This window comes from Myxine glutinosa, chromosome 3, assembly GCF_964187855.1.
Source record: "Myxine glutinosa chromosome 3, kmMyxGlut1.1, whole genome shotgun sequence".
In the NCBI taxonomy this organism is placed as follows: Eukaryota; Metazoa; Chordata; class Myxini; order Myxiniformes; family Myxinidae; genus Myxine; species Myxine glutinosa.
The window spans coordinates 67,740,101-67,755,371 of NC_136263.1; the positions used below are offsets into that span (position 1 = coordinate 67,740,101).

General features: G+C 46.3%; 1 protein-coding gene across 15 annotated transcripts in view; it reads right to left on the bottom strand.

The window, feature by feature from the left end:
• The window catches only part of MAP3K7 (mitogen-activated protein kinase kinase kinase 7), a 150,387-nt gene extending 135,427 nt beyond the window's left edge, over positions 1-14,960 (bottom strand). For 5 of the 15 annotated variants that reach the window (XM_078774172.1, XM_078774171.1, XM_078774165.1 and 2 more), the window contains exons 1-4: positions 14,747-14,946; positions 10,163-10,298; positions 9,204-9,316; positions 7,169-7,279 (exon numbers count right to left, since the gene is read on the bottom strand). In XM_078774172.1, coding sequence (XP_078630298.1) covers positions 7,169-7,279; positions 9,204-9,287 — 195 coding nt within the window. In that variant the 5' untranslated portion in view covers positions 9,288-9,316; positions 10,163-10,298; positions 14,747-14,946. Of the gene's footprint in view, positions 1-7,168; positions 7,280-9,203; positions 9,317-10,162; positions 10,299-14,746 lie in introns of all 15 variants that reach the window. The other 10 variants (XM_068110803.2, XM_068110799.2, XM_078774175.1 and 7 more) reach the window with 6 other exon arrangements.
• Between the last annotated feature and the right edge of the window lie 311 nt (positions 14,961-15,271).

Here is a 15,271-nt window from a genome sequence, read left to right on the forward strand (position 1 = left end):
GAGAGACAGTCTGCTCTGCATCAATGCACCATGAAAGCGCCCAAAAAGCACCAACACACCCTCAAGCACCAATTGGTGCACAGTCATCATTGTTCATGAATAAAATTAATCGACAACCCCTAACCCTGCAGGTGGTCTCTTGCTCTTCGGCTCCCTCTGCTGGCTATTACGCTCTTCCTGATGTTGTCTTTCTTTCATTTTCTTACTGGCGGCCTATTGGTGGAAATAAAATGAAATGCACCCAACGTGTCCATTTTTATTTATTTATGGCCCACAGGGGCCGACTAGTGTGGTTCACCTGTGGGGCATCGGTGCCCTGTGGCCAAGGTCCGCCAGCAAGATTTCGGGCCTTCATGGCCGGTTCCAGCAGAGGGGGCCATGCCCCAACCCATGGGGTCCATAAGTGGTGCTCAGCCACTGACATGTGGTCCATAATGTGGTGCATCGATGCAGACAGCTGGTTCTGGGAGTTCCGGGCGCACAATGGCTGACTCACGCACGCTCCCCTCGGCGCCCAGTGGTGCACAGGTCCTCATGTGGGAGACAAAGGGGGGGAAAGACAGATGAGCGAGGGGTAAGGTCACAAGGGTACACATCAATAAGGCAATGCAAGGCGAAGTGCGTACGGAGAGCCAAGTGAGAAAGCTCGTCCCTACCGGACTTCACCCCCCCTGTCACCTGCACTACCCTTGCCCTTACCCCATATGTACAAAATCTACACATTTACAAATCCGTCGCTACTGTCACGTCTCCCCCATATTTCCCCTATACCAAGTTCGTTCCCACAATCCCTCTAACCAAAATTTGCCATCACCCAATTCATCATCAACCCTCATAAGGAGGAAGAGATGGAACAACAAAGCACAATGTCACACCCACGTCACGATGCGTCTCACAATCCAAACATTTGCATCAAAAATAATTAAAACAACCTGGCATGGTGTGGAGGTACGTCATCTCAGGTGAGTGCATGTAGATGGTGCGAGGAGACTTCAATCCTAACTATCCTCTAAATGACTTTAACACACTTTACACTACCCGGGGTCTTTCCCTGCAAAACCATTGGCAATCTTACTCTATGTGGTTTTAAAAACCAATTCCCATTGACCAAACTGTGGTGCTTCTCAATTTGGGGTCTCACTCCCCCGATTCATCTCCCGGTGCCCTTGCACAATTTCTGGGCTGGGTCGTCCAGCTCTCCCAGCAGGTCTACCCACCTGCACACCTCCACCACTGCAGTTGCCACCCGACCTTACCTAGCTCCTCACCCTAACCTAACTAACTAACCGGGGAAGGCCCCTCCTGGCTCTGTCACCCCTCGGTGCCCTCTGGCACTGGGCTACCCGGGTCCGTCCTCCGGATCCTCGGGCCCCATCCACAACAACTCTACCGGCTCTCAGAGCCCACCTGGCCAACATCCTCACAGTGGTGGAGTGCCCAAACCAACTACACACACTAACAGGCTACACGCCCAGCCATTTCCACAACACTAATGCACCCATCCAAATACCATTCTTCCACCCGCACCACAGATGCCAATATCCAACCACAATTTACCTGTACCCTCTACCTAACACTTACACTACCCTCCCCGGGTATTCGTGATGGGGGTCCATCCTTCCCCCATTCACACCTTCGCACCATCCACTCCACTCCATAGTTTCCACCATACTCACTCCACGACCATCCATTCCAATACTCCATTTTCTCCACACTCCATGTCTTCCACACAACCATTCTCCATACACCTGTCGTTGCACACCTGTGCAATCACACCTGGTTGCACCTGCACCCTCCTTCCTTCCTGGACCATTTGGTCAGCACAATGCACAATCACCTTCTCTCACTCATACACTGCTCCATACACCTGTCCAGTTGCACACCTGTGCAATCACACCTGTTCCTTACACACTTTTCACAATACACTTCTGAATACACCTCGAACACTCACACGGCATCATCTAATCTACCTGTTGCCCCGCTAACTTAGTGCTCCCCGTCTTCCCTTTAAACTAAGCACATACCACGTCATTATCATCCACACTAATCTACCTGCGTCCCCACTACAGGTACCATTGTCACTAACTAATCTTAACGTTACCTAAGGTCATCTCTCTAGATCCCTACACACGATATATCCTAACCCTCCCGGGCTAGTTTTCACTGCCATAAACCCCATAAAACTAGTGCTCCTTTGCCCCCTCTGTGAGAGATGGCAGAGTTGCCATCCCACCACATCGGGTATCTCCCACTACCAATTTTGCACACCAAATTCCAACCAATCAAAAATTTGCCAATCACTCTACCAATCCTTTGCCAATCATCACTCTGCCAATCCTTTGCCAATCATCACTCTGCCAATCCTTTGCCAATCATCAAATTTTGTTTTTCTAATTTTGGGGCCAAAACACTATCCTCATCATCACAGTCTGCTTTCTAGTGCCTCTCGGTGCGCCAATTCACTTCCAAAGCTCGGCTTCGTAAAGCCGAGCAATGAATGCGGGTTGTTTGGTGCCGGCGGCTGGATGCGTCCAACACTCGGTGAAGGGAAGGAGGTTTACTCGGGCCGAGATCCCACGCACCACCTCGGCACGGAGCCATCCAATGGCCCGATCTCGACCTGCCGGAACGCCTCAACAAAAAGGGGTCGCCATGACGACCCTTCCTATCGGGCTGCCCGCTCCGCCTAGTGGAGCACGGACGCGGCCGTTCAAAGCGAGGCCCAGCATGGATCGCGTACGGCGGTTCTTTCGAAACCGCCGTGGTTCGGATCCCCGCTGGTCCTCGCGGCACGCGAAGCTGCCCGACGCGCACCGAGGGCCTGATTCGGCTATACTTCGCTCTAACCGCTAACCCGGTTACCGTCGATGCCTCACCTGCATGCTTACACCCCGCAGCCCGTTCCTTGCTCATACATCCAGCTGTTCCCATGCTCCTCGTCATTGCACCTTCTCTTACACACCCAGGTACACTCATTCCGCTCAGACTTGGTCACACACCTGACCACCGAACACCTTTGCACACACTCGTCGTTCGCACACCTCACCAACACACCTCTTCGCGCCCCCTCCTCGGTCACCTCCTCTGTGACAACCACAGGTGTGCCCTCACTCGCACACCCAACCACGTGCCTCACTACCAATTCCAGTGTGCATTCCCACACACGCTCTACCATTCCAGGTGTGCTTCCTTCCATTCCAGGTGTACATCCTCTCTCACCTGTCACAACCAACTCACGCTCCGTGTCACTCTTACTACTCTCACCTCCACTCTCGGTCGCGCATTCACCCTTACTCTCGACAGCGCACTCTTTCCTCATGCACCCGTCCGTTACACACCTTTCTCGCACACACTCTTGCGCACTCTCCCGTTACACCCTCTGTAACACTCACCACAGGCGTGCATTCTCCCTCACTCTTGACAGCGCACTCTTTCCCCATGCACCCGTCCATTACACACCTTTCTCGCGCATCCTCTTGCGCACACTCTCCAGTTACTTCCTCCGTAACACTCCTCACTACGCGCTTCCATGTGCTCCCTCGCACACGCGCTACGACCGACTCACTCTCGACAGCACACTCACTCCTCGGCGTGCACTTTTTCCTCACACACCCCAAGGTCGGACATTCTCGCAACACCTCCTCTTTCGCACACCGTACCTGTCGCACACCGTACCTGTCGCACACTTCACCAACGGCCTCTCATGAACACCCGGATCCAAATCAACCCCCAAGCCGACTGAAGCTCCCCTCACATCATATACATTTCCGCATATCTCGCCACTCACCTTGGCACCTCGTCTCCGCACCTCCTTCGCCACCTGCAAACTCTTTATTTGGTTCGTGAGCACATCATCACGATTTGAGCACCGACCTTGCACATATTCCATTACTTCCTCCTTTATTTCTTTCTCAGTTTCCCTTCGTCTCTTCTTAATTTCACTCACCCCTTCTTCCACCTCTAATTTTTGCTTCACCTCTTTTATTTCCCGGTGCGTCTCGTCTCCTCTATCTCGTCCTCCAAGGCTACCTTGACCGTTTCTATGTGCGTCCTTACCTCCCGGTCCTTCGTCTGCATTACTTCTGTCACCTCTTCCAGCCTCGTTGTCAGTCCCTCACGTACCATCTGACATTGCCTCTTCATCGCTATCAAGTTGTCCTTGATGTCCTTTTGTGTCGCTTTTAACCCTCCTAGTACCGCAGTGTTCCTTTGTACCTGCCCCACTAACTCGGTCTGTCCCACCGTCAGCTGTTCCACCTCCTGTATCAGGTCTTCTATGCCCCCTTGTAACCTACCCGTATTATTCCTCACCTCTTTCTCCATACGCTTTTCACCTCGCTTTACCTCCTCGCGTACCCCCGAGACCTCACTTACACCTCGTCGTATTTCCTCCTTCATCTCCTCCATCTCTTTTGTAGATGCCACCCTCATCTGTCCCAATTCATCCCTCTGAGCATCCAATTTACCTTCTAACCCGATTTTCACCTCCTCTATCTGGTTCCCCATCCGTTTGATTTCCTGGACGGATTGCTCCCCTACTTCCCGCAATTTGCCTTCCATCTTATCTTCTAGCCCCCTTAACCCATTTTTCACCCCCTCTATCTGATTCTCCTGGGCAGCCATTCTATTTTCCACCCCCGTTAACCCATGTTTCACCCCTTCTATCCCATTGTCTAACCCCTCAAATTTAGCTTCTAGCCGTTCCCCCATTCTGTTTTCCAATCCTCCGATTTGGTTTCCCAATTGCTCACTATTCTTGTCCATAAGGGCCTTCATTTGCATCATAAAAAGGTTCAAATCCACCGGTGGCGCTGCTACGGTCGTGGGTGCGGTCGCCGTAGCCATGTGCGAGGTGCCATTTTGCGTGCCCGTGACCTCGTGCGCGAGAGCGCCATTTTGCGCGCCTGAAACCTCCTCAACCACTTCCTCATTGCCCTCCTCCACATACATTTCCCCCAGGTCGTGGGTCGATTTTACCCCGTCTATCTCTCCCACCGACATCCCGTCGCCTTGACCAGCCATGGCGCGATTTCAAAATTTGGGTTTTGTAAAACAAAACAAATTTCAGTAGCTCGTAATTTTGAGCGCGTTAAGCGCGCTTCGGGTCCGACCCCGCTCCCGACACCAATTGTTACAGCCAATAGTACAATTGGTGTTCCAAAATTTGGGCTAAATAAATTTAGTCCCAGGTCCGAATCTGACACTCCTGACACCAATTGTTACTGCCAATAGTACAATTGGTGTTCCAAAATTTGGGCTAAAAAAATTTAGTCCCAGGTCCGAATCCGACACTCCTGACACCAATTGTTACGGACCGCGGATAAGATGTTGTTTGCCGAGCGGAGGCCCCGCGGCCGTACAGTTACCCCAACTAACCCGATTCCTGAACGTTGGCCAGATCGCGCCACAGATATTCAATAGGGAAAAGACTAAGGCGACACGGATGTGAAGAAGAAGAAGACAAAAAGGTTGGAAATACGAATATAATTTATTTGCTATTTACAGGCTCAAAAAAACCAAGGAGAAGGAAAGATAAGAAAATAATATACAGAAGATTTTAGAGACACAGTGCAACGCTAGCTTATACGAGCTTAATTAACTACCCAGGGACAAAACAAACAGAACAAACTCACGTACACCAAAAGGATTGAAAGGAAGGAGGTGGATGGCTGGAGGGAGAGGAAAGTCCAAGGGGTCCTGCAGCACGATCGGCGCGTTTAGCAGCCGCCGTTCCTTCGCGGCCCTGCTCAAAACCGCCGTCCAGGCCCCAAGCGGCTGTTGAGTGTTGTTGCTGCTGTGGCCGCCGCTGCTGCTGCTGCTGCTGCTGTGGACGTCGCGTGCTTTGCCAGGACTACAACAGGCTTTGTGCTTCCCTGGATGATGATCTCCTTAATGTTCTCTATGTTCTTTTGCTCACATGCCAGCCTCGGACTCTGCTCGGAAAGGCACCAGCTCAGGAACAAACATCGGCCCACTTGATCAGCCGTTGCTGTGTACAAAGCTTCCTTGGGTGATCTCAATGTACTCTTGTCAAAGCTCATCTGCTTGGGGAGCGTCCCGCGGCGGGTTATATAGGCCCCGCCCCTCAACCTTCGCGAACCTCCTTGATGTTTCTCTCCACACCCTCTCCAAGTCCAACCCCTTGTTCGTGGTTGGTTGAGTGGGGCTGACTCACTCCTCCCCTCTATGACGAGGTGGGGACCCGCCTTTCTTCCCCGATCCGAGCACATGTTCAATGGTGGTTTTGGAGGGGATGTAATTTGCAATTGAGGCTTGGCAATGACGAAAGGGGAAATGGAGGTTTTGGGAATGGGAATGAAGGGAATCTACTCTATTTCACTTGGTGCAATGGAGTGTCATCTTAATGGAAGACAAGGCCTTACCCTAAGACACATAATAAAGATATAACTCTTGAACAGGGGTGTTATGGTGTCCTCCATGTATGCTTTATGGAACTAATTATGGGACGCCCTTTGACCTTTGCACTACGGAGGTATTTACAAGGAATCATTACATTTTACAGAGGGTGATATTTACAACAATTTACTATACAATACAACACAATAAAAAAAACACAATCCTCGTATCCGCAACAATATATATATATATATATATATATATATATATATATATATATATATATATATATATATATATATATATATATATATATATATATATATATATATATATATATATATACTTAGGTTGATCAACTACTGTCAGTGAAGCGATGGGTTCAATGCTAGTATTTCCAAGTATAATGGAAATGTCACTTTCTTTTAAAATCAGCGAAAACAAATAGCTGTTCCCTGTTCATTAGGTGTATGCAAACCTCTCTGCCGGTTGGCTCTATGTAGAACACTGATCATGGGAGGTGTATCAATTCTATAGGATTTAAAAGTCTAAATAAAACAGTAATAAAACTATAAACAACCATTTTTTGAAACAGTAATTAGACATTCTAAATAACGTTGACCACGTGGGGGTATCCTGTATTTTTTAATATTCAGAACAGGAATTGAAGTGATAAAAAGGCTAAATGTATATAATCACAATGGTGCATTTCATGCACTCGACCAGGTAGCACCTTGGTGAAACATAAAATTTGAGGAAGAGCTAAACCTTGAGCTCATATAAAGGAGGTATGTAATGAAAAATGACTTACTTCAATCAGGAAAGTCTTCCTCTCGGACTCACTGTCGATTTCCTTTATTGCCACATCAATGTTTCTCCATTTCCCTCGGTATACAACCCCAAAGGCACCACGCCCAACAAGCTTCACACAAAAAAGCGAGTGCAGCACTGGTTTTATTAATCGTTTAAACTTAGACATGTAATCATTACTTTGCATTTAAACCTTGCGTAACACAGAAGTCCAACTTCCAGGTGACATGATGTTCATGCAATTTCCAAACACTATTGTAATGGCATCACAGTTGTATCAACAAGAAAATGTTTTAAATACTTTTAAACCTGCAAAGTTATTATATGTCAATAGTGTAATGTCAAACAAAGAAAATACGAAAACAACCGATGAAGGCAGCTCCAGCTCAAATCATACAATTTACTTGCACTCTGCACAATGCAGAGCGTCGGTTCTGACGAAGGAGTTTCTTGGCTCGGGTTGCAATCGTGGATGAGTCACCTCTCCAACACAGGACACGCGGCTGAGGGGTCTGGAATTTAATGTAATTTAACCAGTGCTAGCGATAACTCGCCTACTCGTCTGACAAACTGCATCACTGAAATAAAATCCGCTTCAAATCAACTTCCTCAAACTTAACTATGATAAATCTGAAATAATCATCATTGGCCCCAAAACGCTCACCAAATCCACCCATAACTTCGCCCTCAACATTGACGGTTTCCCAGGATCCACCTCCCCTCACATCCGGAATCTTGGCATCATATTTGACCAAACCCTCTCCTTCGACAAATACACGAAACAGATCACAAAGACAGCCTTCTTTCACCTGAAAAACATCGCCCGTCTCCGTCCATCCCTCTCAACGGCTGCAGAAACCCTCATCCACGCCTTCATCACCTCCCGTCTGGACTACTGCAACAGCCTCCTCTATGGTTCACCCTCAATAATCATCAATAAACTCCAATACATTCAGAACTCCGCTGCCCGTCTACTCACCCATTCCCGGACCCTTGACCACATCACCCCCGTCCTTTACAAGCTTCACTGGCTCCCCATCCCCCAGAGAATCCAGTACAAAATCCTCCTCTTGACCTACAAAGCCCTCCATAACCTGGCCCCATCCTACCTGACTGCCCTCCTCTCCAGACACACTCCCACCCGCAACCTCCGCTCTGCTGGTGCCAACCTCCTGTCCCCCCCCCCCCGTCCCCCCGTCCCCCCCCCCCCCATTAAGACCAAATTCAGATCCTGGGGGACAGGGCCTTCTCCATCGCTGCTCCCACCCTCTGGAACTCACTACCTCACACCATCAGAGACTCCTCCTCACTCACCACATTCAAAACATCACTCAAGACCCACCTGTTCAACACTGCATTTAACATTTAACCCACAGCATTTAACCCCTGACTATCTCTTCTCCTTCTCCTTCCTTTTGCTTTGATTATTTACCTATTTATTTTTGTCTTTTTGCACTTGTTTTTTGTACTCTGTCAAAGCGTCTTTGGGCTTCTTGAAAAGCGCTATATAAAATAAATGTATTATTATTATTATTATTACTCTTCGCCAAGAACACCGTGGGATCTTTAACGCCCAGCAACTAACGCTCGTAAGCGCGACTCCCAGTATAACGTCCATTCGAGGGGCCGTACACACTGACAATCGCCATGCAAAACACCAGCCTGACAAGTTATAACAATTCAAGCTTACGTGCAAAATAAAACGCAAGACGATGCAATATTCCCAGCTCTCTTCAGGCCATGCGATTAGCAGCTCGAGGGAAAGAAACTGGCAGAAAGGAAGAATTTTTAAACGAAACAATTTGCACCGATGCTCGTTTATTACATTTCTCATGGCAAGCCATGAATGCACACGTGCTGCTTTATATTCTAAAGGCAGCAAGCCTTCAGCCTTGATGTTTAAGATCGCTGCTTAAAATGCAATTCCCTCTTAAAAGGATGTTATCCTTGGTAATCCAAGAAGATGGCTTCCCACTATTAACTCCTCTTCTCTTTGTCAATTCATCCCCTTTCTCCAAATCCATGTTTCTACTCACCTGCACAACATTGATCTCTTCATAGTTAATATCTTCCCATGATGGCTGAGGATCAGCATCGTTGTCTCCTTCAGATGCTGCCATTCCACTTCAATGGAAGCACATAATAGTGGCTGCAAACACAGATGAATATGATGGTGGAAAGTCCCCTTATTTTTGTGTTTTATGTGTCGGTTTGACTTTTTGTGTGATTAATGTTAGCTCTTTCACGAGCCTCGATCTTGTGTACCAATAAATAAAAAGCAGAATTTAGCAATAGCGACAAATTTCCTGGAGGGGCTGGATCGGAAGAAACCTCGTCTTTTTCTTTTCCATACCCAGGTGAATGAATCTTACATTCCTTAGCATCATGAGTTATGATGTTGCTGTTTAACTTTTGAACACACCTTTTGGGGGGGGAGGGGGCGTGGGGTGGGGGGGACTATAAGGAGGGGTGACTATAAGGAGGGGTGTGGGGGGGGGGAGGCAGTTGGAAGGGAACCTAAAGATAATACTTCAGAATCTAAGGATAATATTTTTGATTTTCTTTGTCAACTCAACATAACATTTTAGGGATGTAGAGTAGATGTTCAGCTTCTGTGACAGCAAAATATTGGAAACTGGCCACACTCGAAAGTGAGGTCAACTCTCAAGGTTTGCTATATCTCAAAGTCATCAGGGGTGGTTTTAATGGTTTCAATGATAGTCCAGTTTCTGAGCTTTACAGACATCTCATTTGGCTCTCAAATTGAACTATATTCTAAGAAATGAGAATTTGAAGGGGGAGAGTGGAAGGCCGCAGCAGACAATGCAACAATCTTTGAAAGGTCGTATCCTGGGAGCCACGTGACCAAAAATGGTCAAATTTGGAAATTTGGAAGGAAGACGATGTGGAAAGAATTTGGAAGTAGTGAGGAAACTACCATGATGAAGTGGTATGGAACGACTCCAATACGATGTATATTTTACCATCTTCTTACCACTTGTGCCGTCAGTATTGCATCACACGATGGCTGTAACAAAAAGACCACAGCATGGTCCCAGCATGCATTTCTTGCCCGAGTGCACAAAGGTCAAACCTCCCCAATCAGCAGTAAGATAATGGAAGTGTTATTTCTGAAAGAAAAATAAATGTTAGACATAAAAAGCTGCAAATAAAGCATCAACATCTTTCATTTTTATAACTAAGACTCATCACCAATATGGAAATTAAAAATTACTAATACAGTCACACATTTATTTATTTATTAGTATTCCTTTTGTCCTCATTGTCCACCAATTGGTCATCGCAGCTCATCAGCCAAGCATGGAGTTACAGAGGCTGTACGGACATGAAAAGGCAGAGTTCCATAGTTGAGCAAATCTGAAGAATGCTAAATCAACAAAAGTCTTCATCTTGAACAGCCAGGATATTCCCATTGTTAGAATGAAACTTCATGACAGAGGTGTAAGGTATAACTACATCAGAAATATATGCAGGAACCCATTTGAGTTTATATGTACAGGAACCCAGTCACAATTTATACTTTTGTGTACCAGGAGCAAGTGAAGTGTTTTGAGGATTGGAGTGATGCAATCAAGCTTACGAGCCTGAACCATAAGCTTTACAGCCATATGATGACTTGGTGAGTAGAAGAGGCAAATATAAGCTGCAAACAGTGAGTTATAGTAGTCCACGTGTGATGTGATGAGAGCATGACCAAAAGTTTTGTTAGTCCTGTGGTTTAAGCACGAGTGTATTTGGTCATTATTTTGTGACCATTTTGTATTTTGTGACCAGGTCATTTGGTCACCCCTCCCCCTTCCCACGCCGCCCCCCCCCCAAACCCTCCCCCCCCCCCACACATTCCCGATGTCCCTGCTCTCAAATGTTGTGTTTATGTGCTTCCCCTTCTCTCCCCATCTTGTCTACCGCTACTTTGTTACTTGCCGGAAAAGATTCTGGCAAGTATGTTGATCTGTTTGTTTGTCTGGCTGTTTGTCTGTCTGGCTGTTTGTCTGTCTGGCTGTTTGTCTGTCTGGCTGTTTGTCTGTCTGCCTGTTTGTCTGTCTGCCTGTTTGTCTGTCTGCCTGTTTGTCTGTCTGCCTGTTTGTCTGTCTGCCTGGTTGTTTGTCTGCCTGGTTGTTTGTCTGTCTGGCTGTTTGTCTGTCTGGCTGTTTGCCTGTCTGGTTGTTTGTCTGTCTGGCTGTTTGTCTGTCTGGTTGTTTGTTTGTCTGTTTGCAGCACTCGTCTACACCGTTGCACGTAGAATCGCCAAACTTTGCACACGTATTTGTTTTGCCCTGGAATAGACTGTGCCCAATTGATGACTTCATCGGTCACGTGGTTCGGCCGCCATCTTGGAAAAACCGAAAAACTTTGCACCTCTATATCTCCGAAAGTCCTGAATAGAAAAAATTGAGACATGGCTCATTGTAAAGAACTCTCCATGGGGAAAAAAATATGTTAATGATGACGTCATCGGTCATGTGGTTCGGCCGCCATATTTGTCCTAAATGGCCGATAAAAAATTACATTCCGGCAAGTCCTCGGTCTCTGACTGATTTTTCATTTGTCTGTCTGTCTGCCTGTTTGTCTGTCTGCCTGTTTGTCTGTCTGCCTGTTTGTCTGTCTGCCTGGTTGTTTGTCTGCCTGGTTGTTTGTCTGTCTGGCTGTTTGTCTGTCTGGCTGTTTGCCTGTCTGGTTGTTTGTCTGTCTGGCTGTTTGTCTGTCTGGTTGTTTGTTTGTCTGTTTGCAGCACTCGTCTACACCGTTGCACGTAGAATCGCCAAACTTTTCACACGTATTTGTCTTGCCCTGGAATAGACTGTGCCCAATTGATGACGTCATCCGTCACGTGGTTAGGCCGCCATCTTGGAAAAACCGAAAAACTTTGCACCTCTATATGTCCGAAAGTGCTGAACAGAAAAAATGAGACATGGCTCATTGTAAAGAACTCTCCATGGGGAATAAAATATGTTAATGTTGATGTCATTGGTGCCTCCATTATGACGTCATAAAAAAGTACATTCCGGCAAGTCCTCGGTCTCTGACCGATTTTTCATTTGTTTGTCTGTTTGATTTGTTTGTGTGATATATGTTAGCTCTTTCACGAGCCTCGATTATGTATACAAAAAAAAAAAAATTGTACTGACAGAAGGAAATACAATCACAGATATTAACAATGTGTGGGCTACTGCAAGGTATTGCTATCGGTAGACTCTCCTCCCTTCTCCCAGTGGAGGCTGCAGTTCCCAAAGGCAGAGTATTGTGGCCAGTCTTGCTCCATATATGTATATATACATATACATATACATGCAGTCACATGAAAAAGTAAGTACACCCCATGAAATGTTTTTTTATCTTTTTAACATATGTGGACATATCAATATTTGATCTTCATTTAAACAGTATCTATAGATAAAGGTGATCTAATTGAACAAAAAACAATGATAAAATTGACTTTGCAATAATTTATTCAACAAAAAATTATGTTTGAGGGGTTTCTTCCATGCACAGCTCGTTTCAAATCCCCCCACAACATCTCGATGGGATTTAGATCCGGGCTTTGACTTGGTCATTCAAGAACCCTCCATTTCTTTCTTTTCGGCCATTCCTTGGTGGATTTACTGGTATGTTTAGGGTCATTGTCATGTTGCAAGGTCCACCTTCGGTTGAGCTTCAACTTTCCGACAGATGGCCTCACATTATCCTCAAGCACCCTTTGGTACAATGAAGAATTCATAGTGGATTCTATGATGGTGAGCTGCCCAGGCCCTGATGCAGCAAAGCTGCCCCAAACCATAATATTTCCACACCATGCTTTACAGTTGTTATCAGGTTCTTGTGGTCAAATGCTGTCTTTGGTTTTCACCAAACATGTCTTCTGGTACTGTGCCCAAATAGCTCTACCTTCGACTCATCTGTCCAGAGCACATTGTTCCAGAAGTGCTGGTCTTTGCCTAGGTGTTCATTGGCAGACTTTAGTCTTGCCCTGATGTTCTTTCTGGACAGAAAAGGTTTCTGCCTCTGTGAAGGTGCAGTGAGCAGTGATACTGGATTTAGGAACAAATGTGTGGAGGTGAACAGCGATCCTGGATTTAGGAACAAATAAGTGAAGGTGAGCCGTTTTCCTGGATTTAGGAACAAATGCGTGGAGGTGAGCAATTAACCTGGATTTAGGAACAAGTGAGTGAAGGTGGGCAGTGATGCTGGATTTAGGAACAAATGTGTGGAGGTGAGCAGTGATCCTGGATTTAGGAACAAGTGAGTGAAGGTGGGCAGTGATGCTGGATTTTGGAACAAATGTGTGGAGGTGAACAGCGATCCTGGATTTAGGAACAAATGTGTGGAGGTGAGCAGTGATCCTGGATTTCGGAACAAGTGAGTGAAGGTGAGCAGTGATTGTGGATTTAGGAACAAATGAGTGGAGGTGAGCAATGATCCAGGATTTAGGAACAAGTGAGTGAAGGTGAGCAGTGATCCTGGATTTAGGAACAAGTGAGTGAAGGTGAGCAGCGATCCTGGATTTAGGAACAAGTGAGTGAAGGTGAGCAGTGATCCTGGATTTAGGAACAAGTGAGTGAAGGTGAGCAGTGATCCTGGATTTAGGAACAAATGTGTGGAGATGAGCAGCGATCCTGGATTTAGGAACAAATGTGTGGAGGTGAGCAGTGATCCTGGATTTAGGAACAAATGTGTGGAGGTGAGCAGTGATCCTGGATTTAGGAACAAATGTGTGGAGGTGAGCAGTGATCCTGGATTTAGAAACAAATGTGTGGTGAGCAGTGATCCTGGATTTAGGAACAAATGTGTGGAGGTGAGCAGTGATCCTGGATTTAGAAACAAATGTGTGGAGGTGAGCAGTGATCCTGGATTTAGGAACAAATGTGTGGAGGTGAGCAGTGATCCTGGATTTAGGAACAAATGTGTGGAGGTGAGCAGTGATCCTGGATTTAGGAACAAATGTGTGGAGGTGAGCAGTGATCCTGGATTTAGGAACAAATGTGTGGAGGTGAGCAGTGATCCTGGATTTAGGAACAAATGTGTGGAGGTGAGCAGTGATCCTGGATTTAGGAACAAATGTGTGGAGGTGAGCAGTGATCCTGGATTTAGGAACAAATGTGTGGAGGTGAGCAGTGATCCTGGATTTAGGAACAAATGTGTGGAGGTGAGCAGTGATCCTGGATTTAGGAACAAGTGAGTGGAGGTGAGCAATGATCCTGGATTTAGGAACAAATGTGTGGAGGTGAGCAATGACCTGGATTTAGGAACAAGTGAGTGGAGGTAAACAGCGATCCTGATCTTGATTCCAACACTGAGATTCGATCAGGTTGCGATCCCCAACCCCAAGTTTCACCTCTTCCGGAGGGTTGAAAGTTGAGGACCAGGATACCATCACCAGTCTTGGCAACAATAAATTTGCGAGTTCATGCACGTCCACGTTTGCGAGTCAGAGAAACAGTAACTCAGATTTCAGTTTCCCGAAAAAAAACACGTAATCAGGTTCAATGGGCAGGTAGATCTGGGTGTCATCACCGTTAAACAATGAGAGCTCATATTGAAAACATACTCTTATCCTCACCTTACCAGCCCAATCAGTCAGCTTCAGCAATAACAGGATCAATATCCTTCATATCCAGTGGGGAAGACAGTGCCGAACATCTAACGACAGGAAAGGTTCACGTAAGAACAAATGAAAATTGTAAAGTGAGAAAGCATCCGCGATTTCAAACGCGAACTTTCTCCAAGTTTATATTACTTCTTCTTCTTCTTCTTCTTCTTAAATTTCCGGCCGTACGTACGAAGAGTTCAGTAAAATCGCTTTTTAAGACCGAAGATAATTTAAATACTTAAATCACAAGTTAAGCGAGTATGGAAATTTTTAAAGATACCTCAGCAAATGCGAAGACACTACCACTCACTATACTGCCGTGGCGTGTATGAACAAGACAATGAAAAGGTTCGCAATTTTCGTAATATATTTATTACCTACGCAAATATGGCATACTTTTAATTCCGTCCCAGCTCTATTTTACATGACTCTCGCCTCAAACAACTCTTCCTTCTTTCCCTCCTTCCCACACGCCCATCCAAACGAAATTAATAA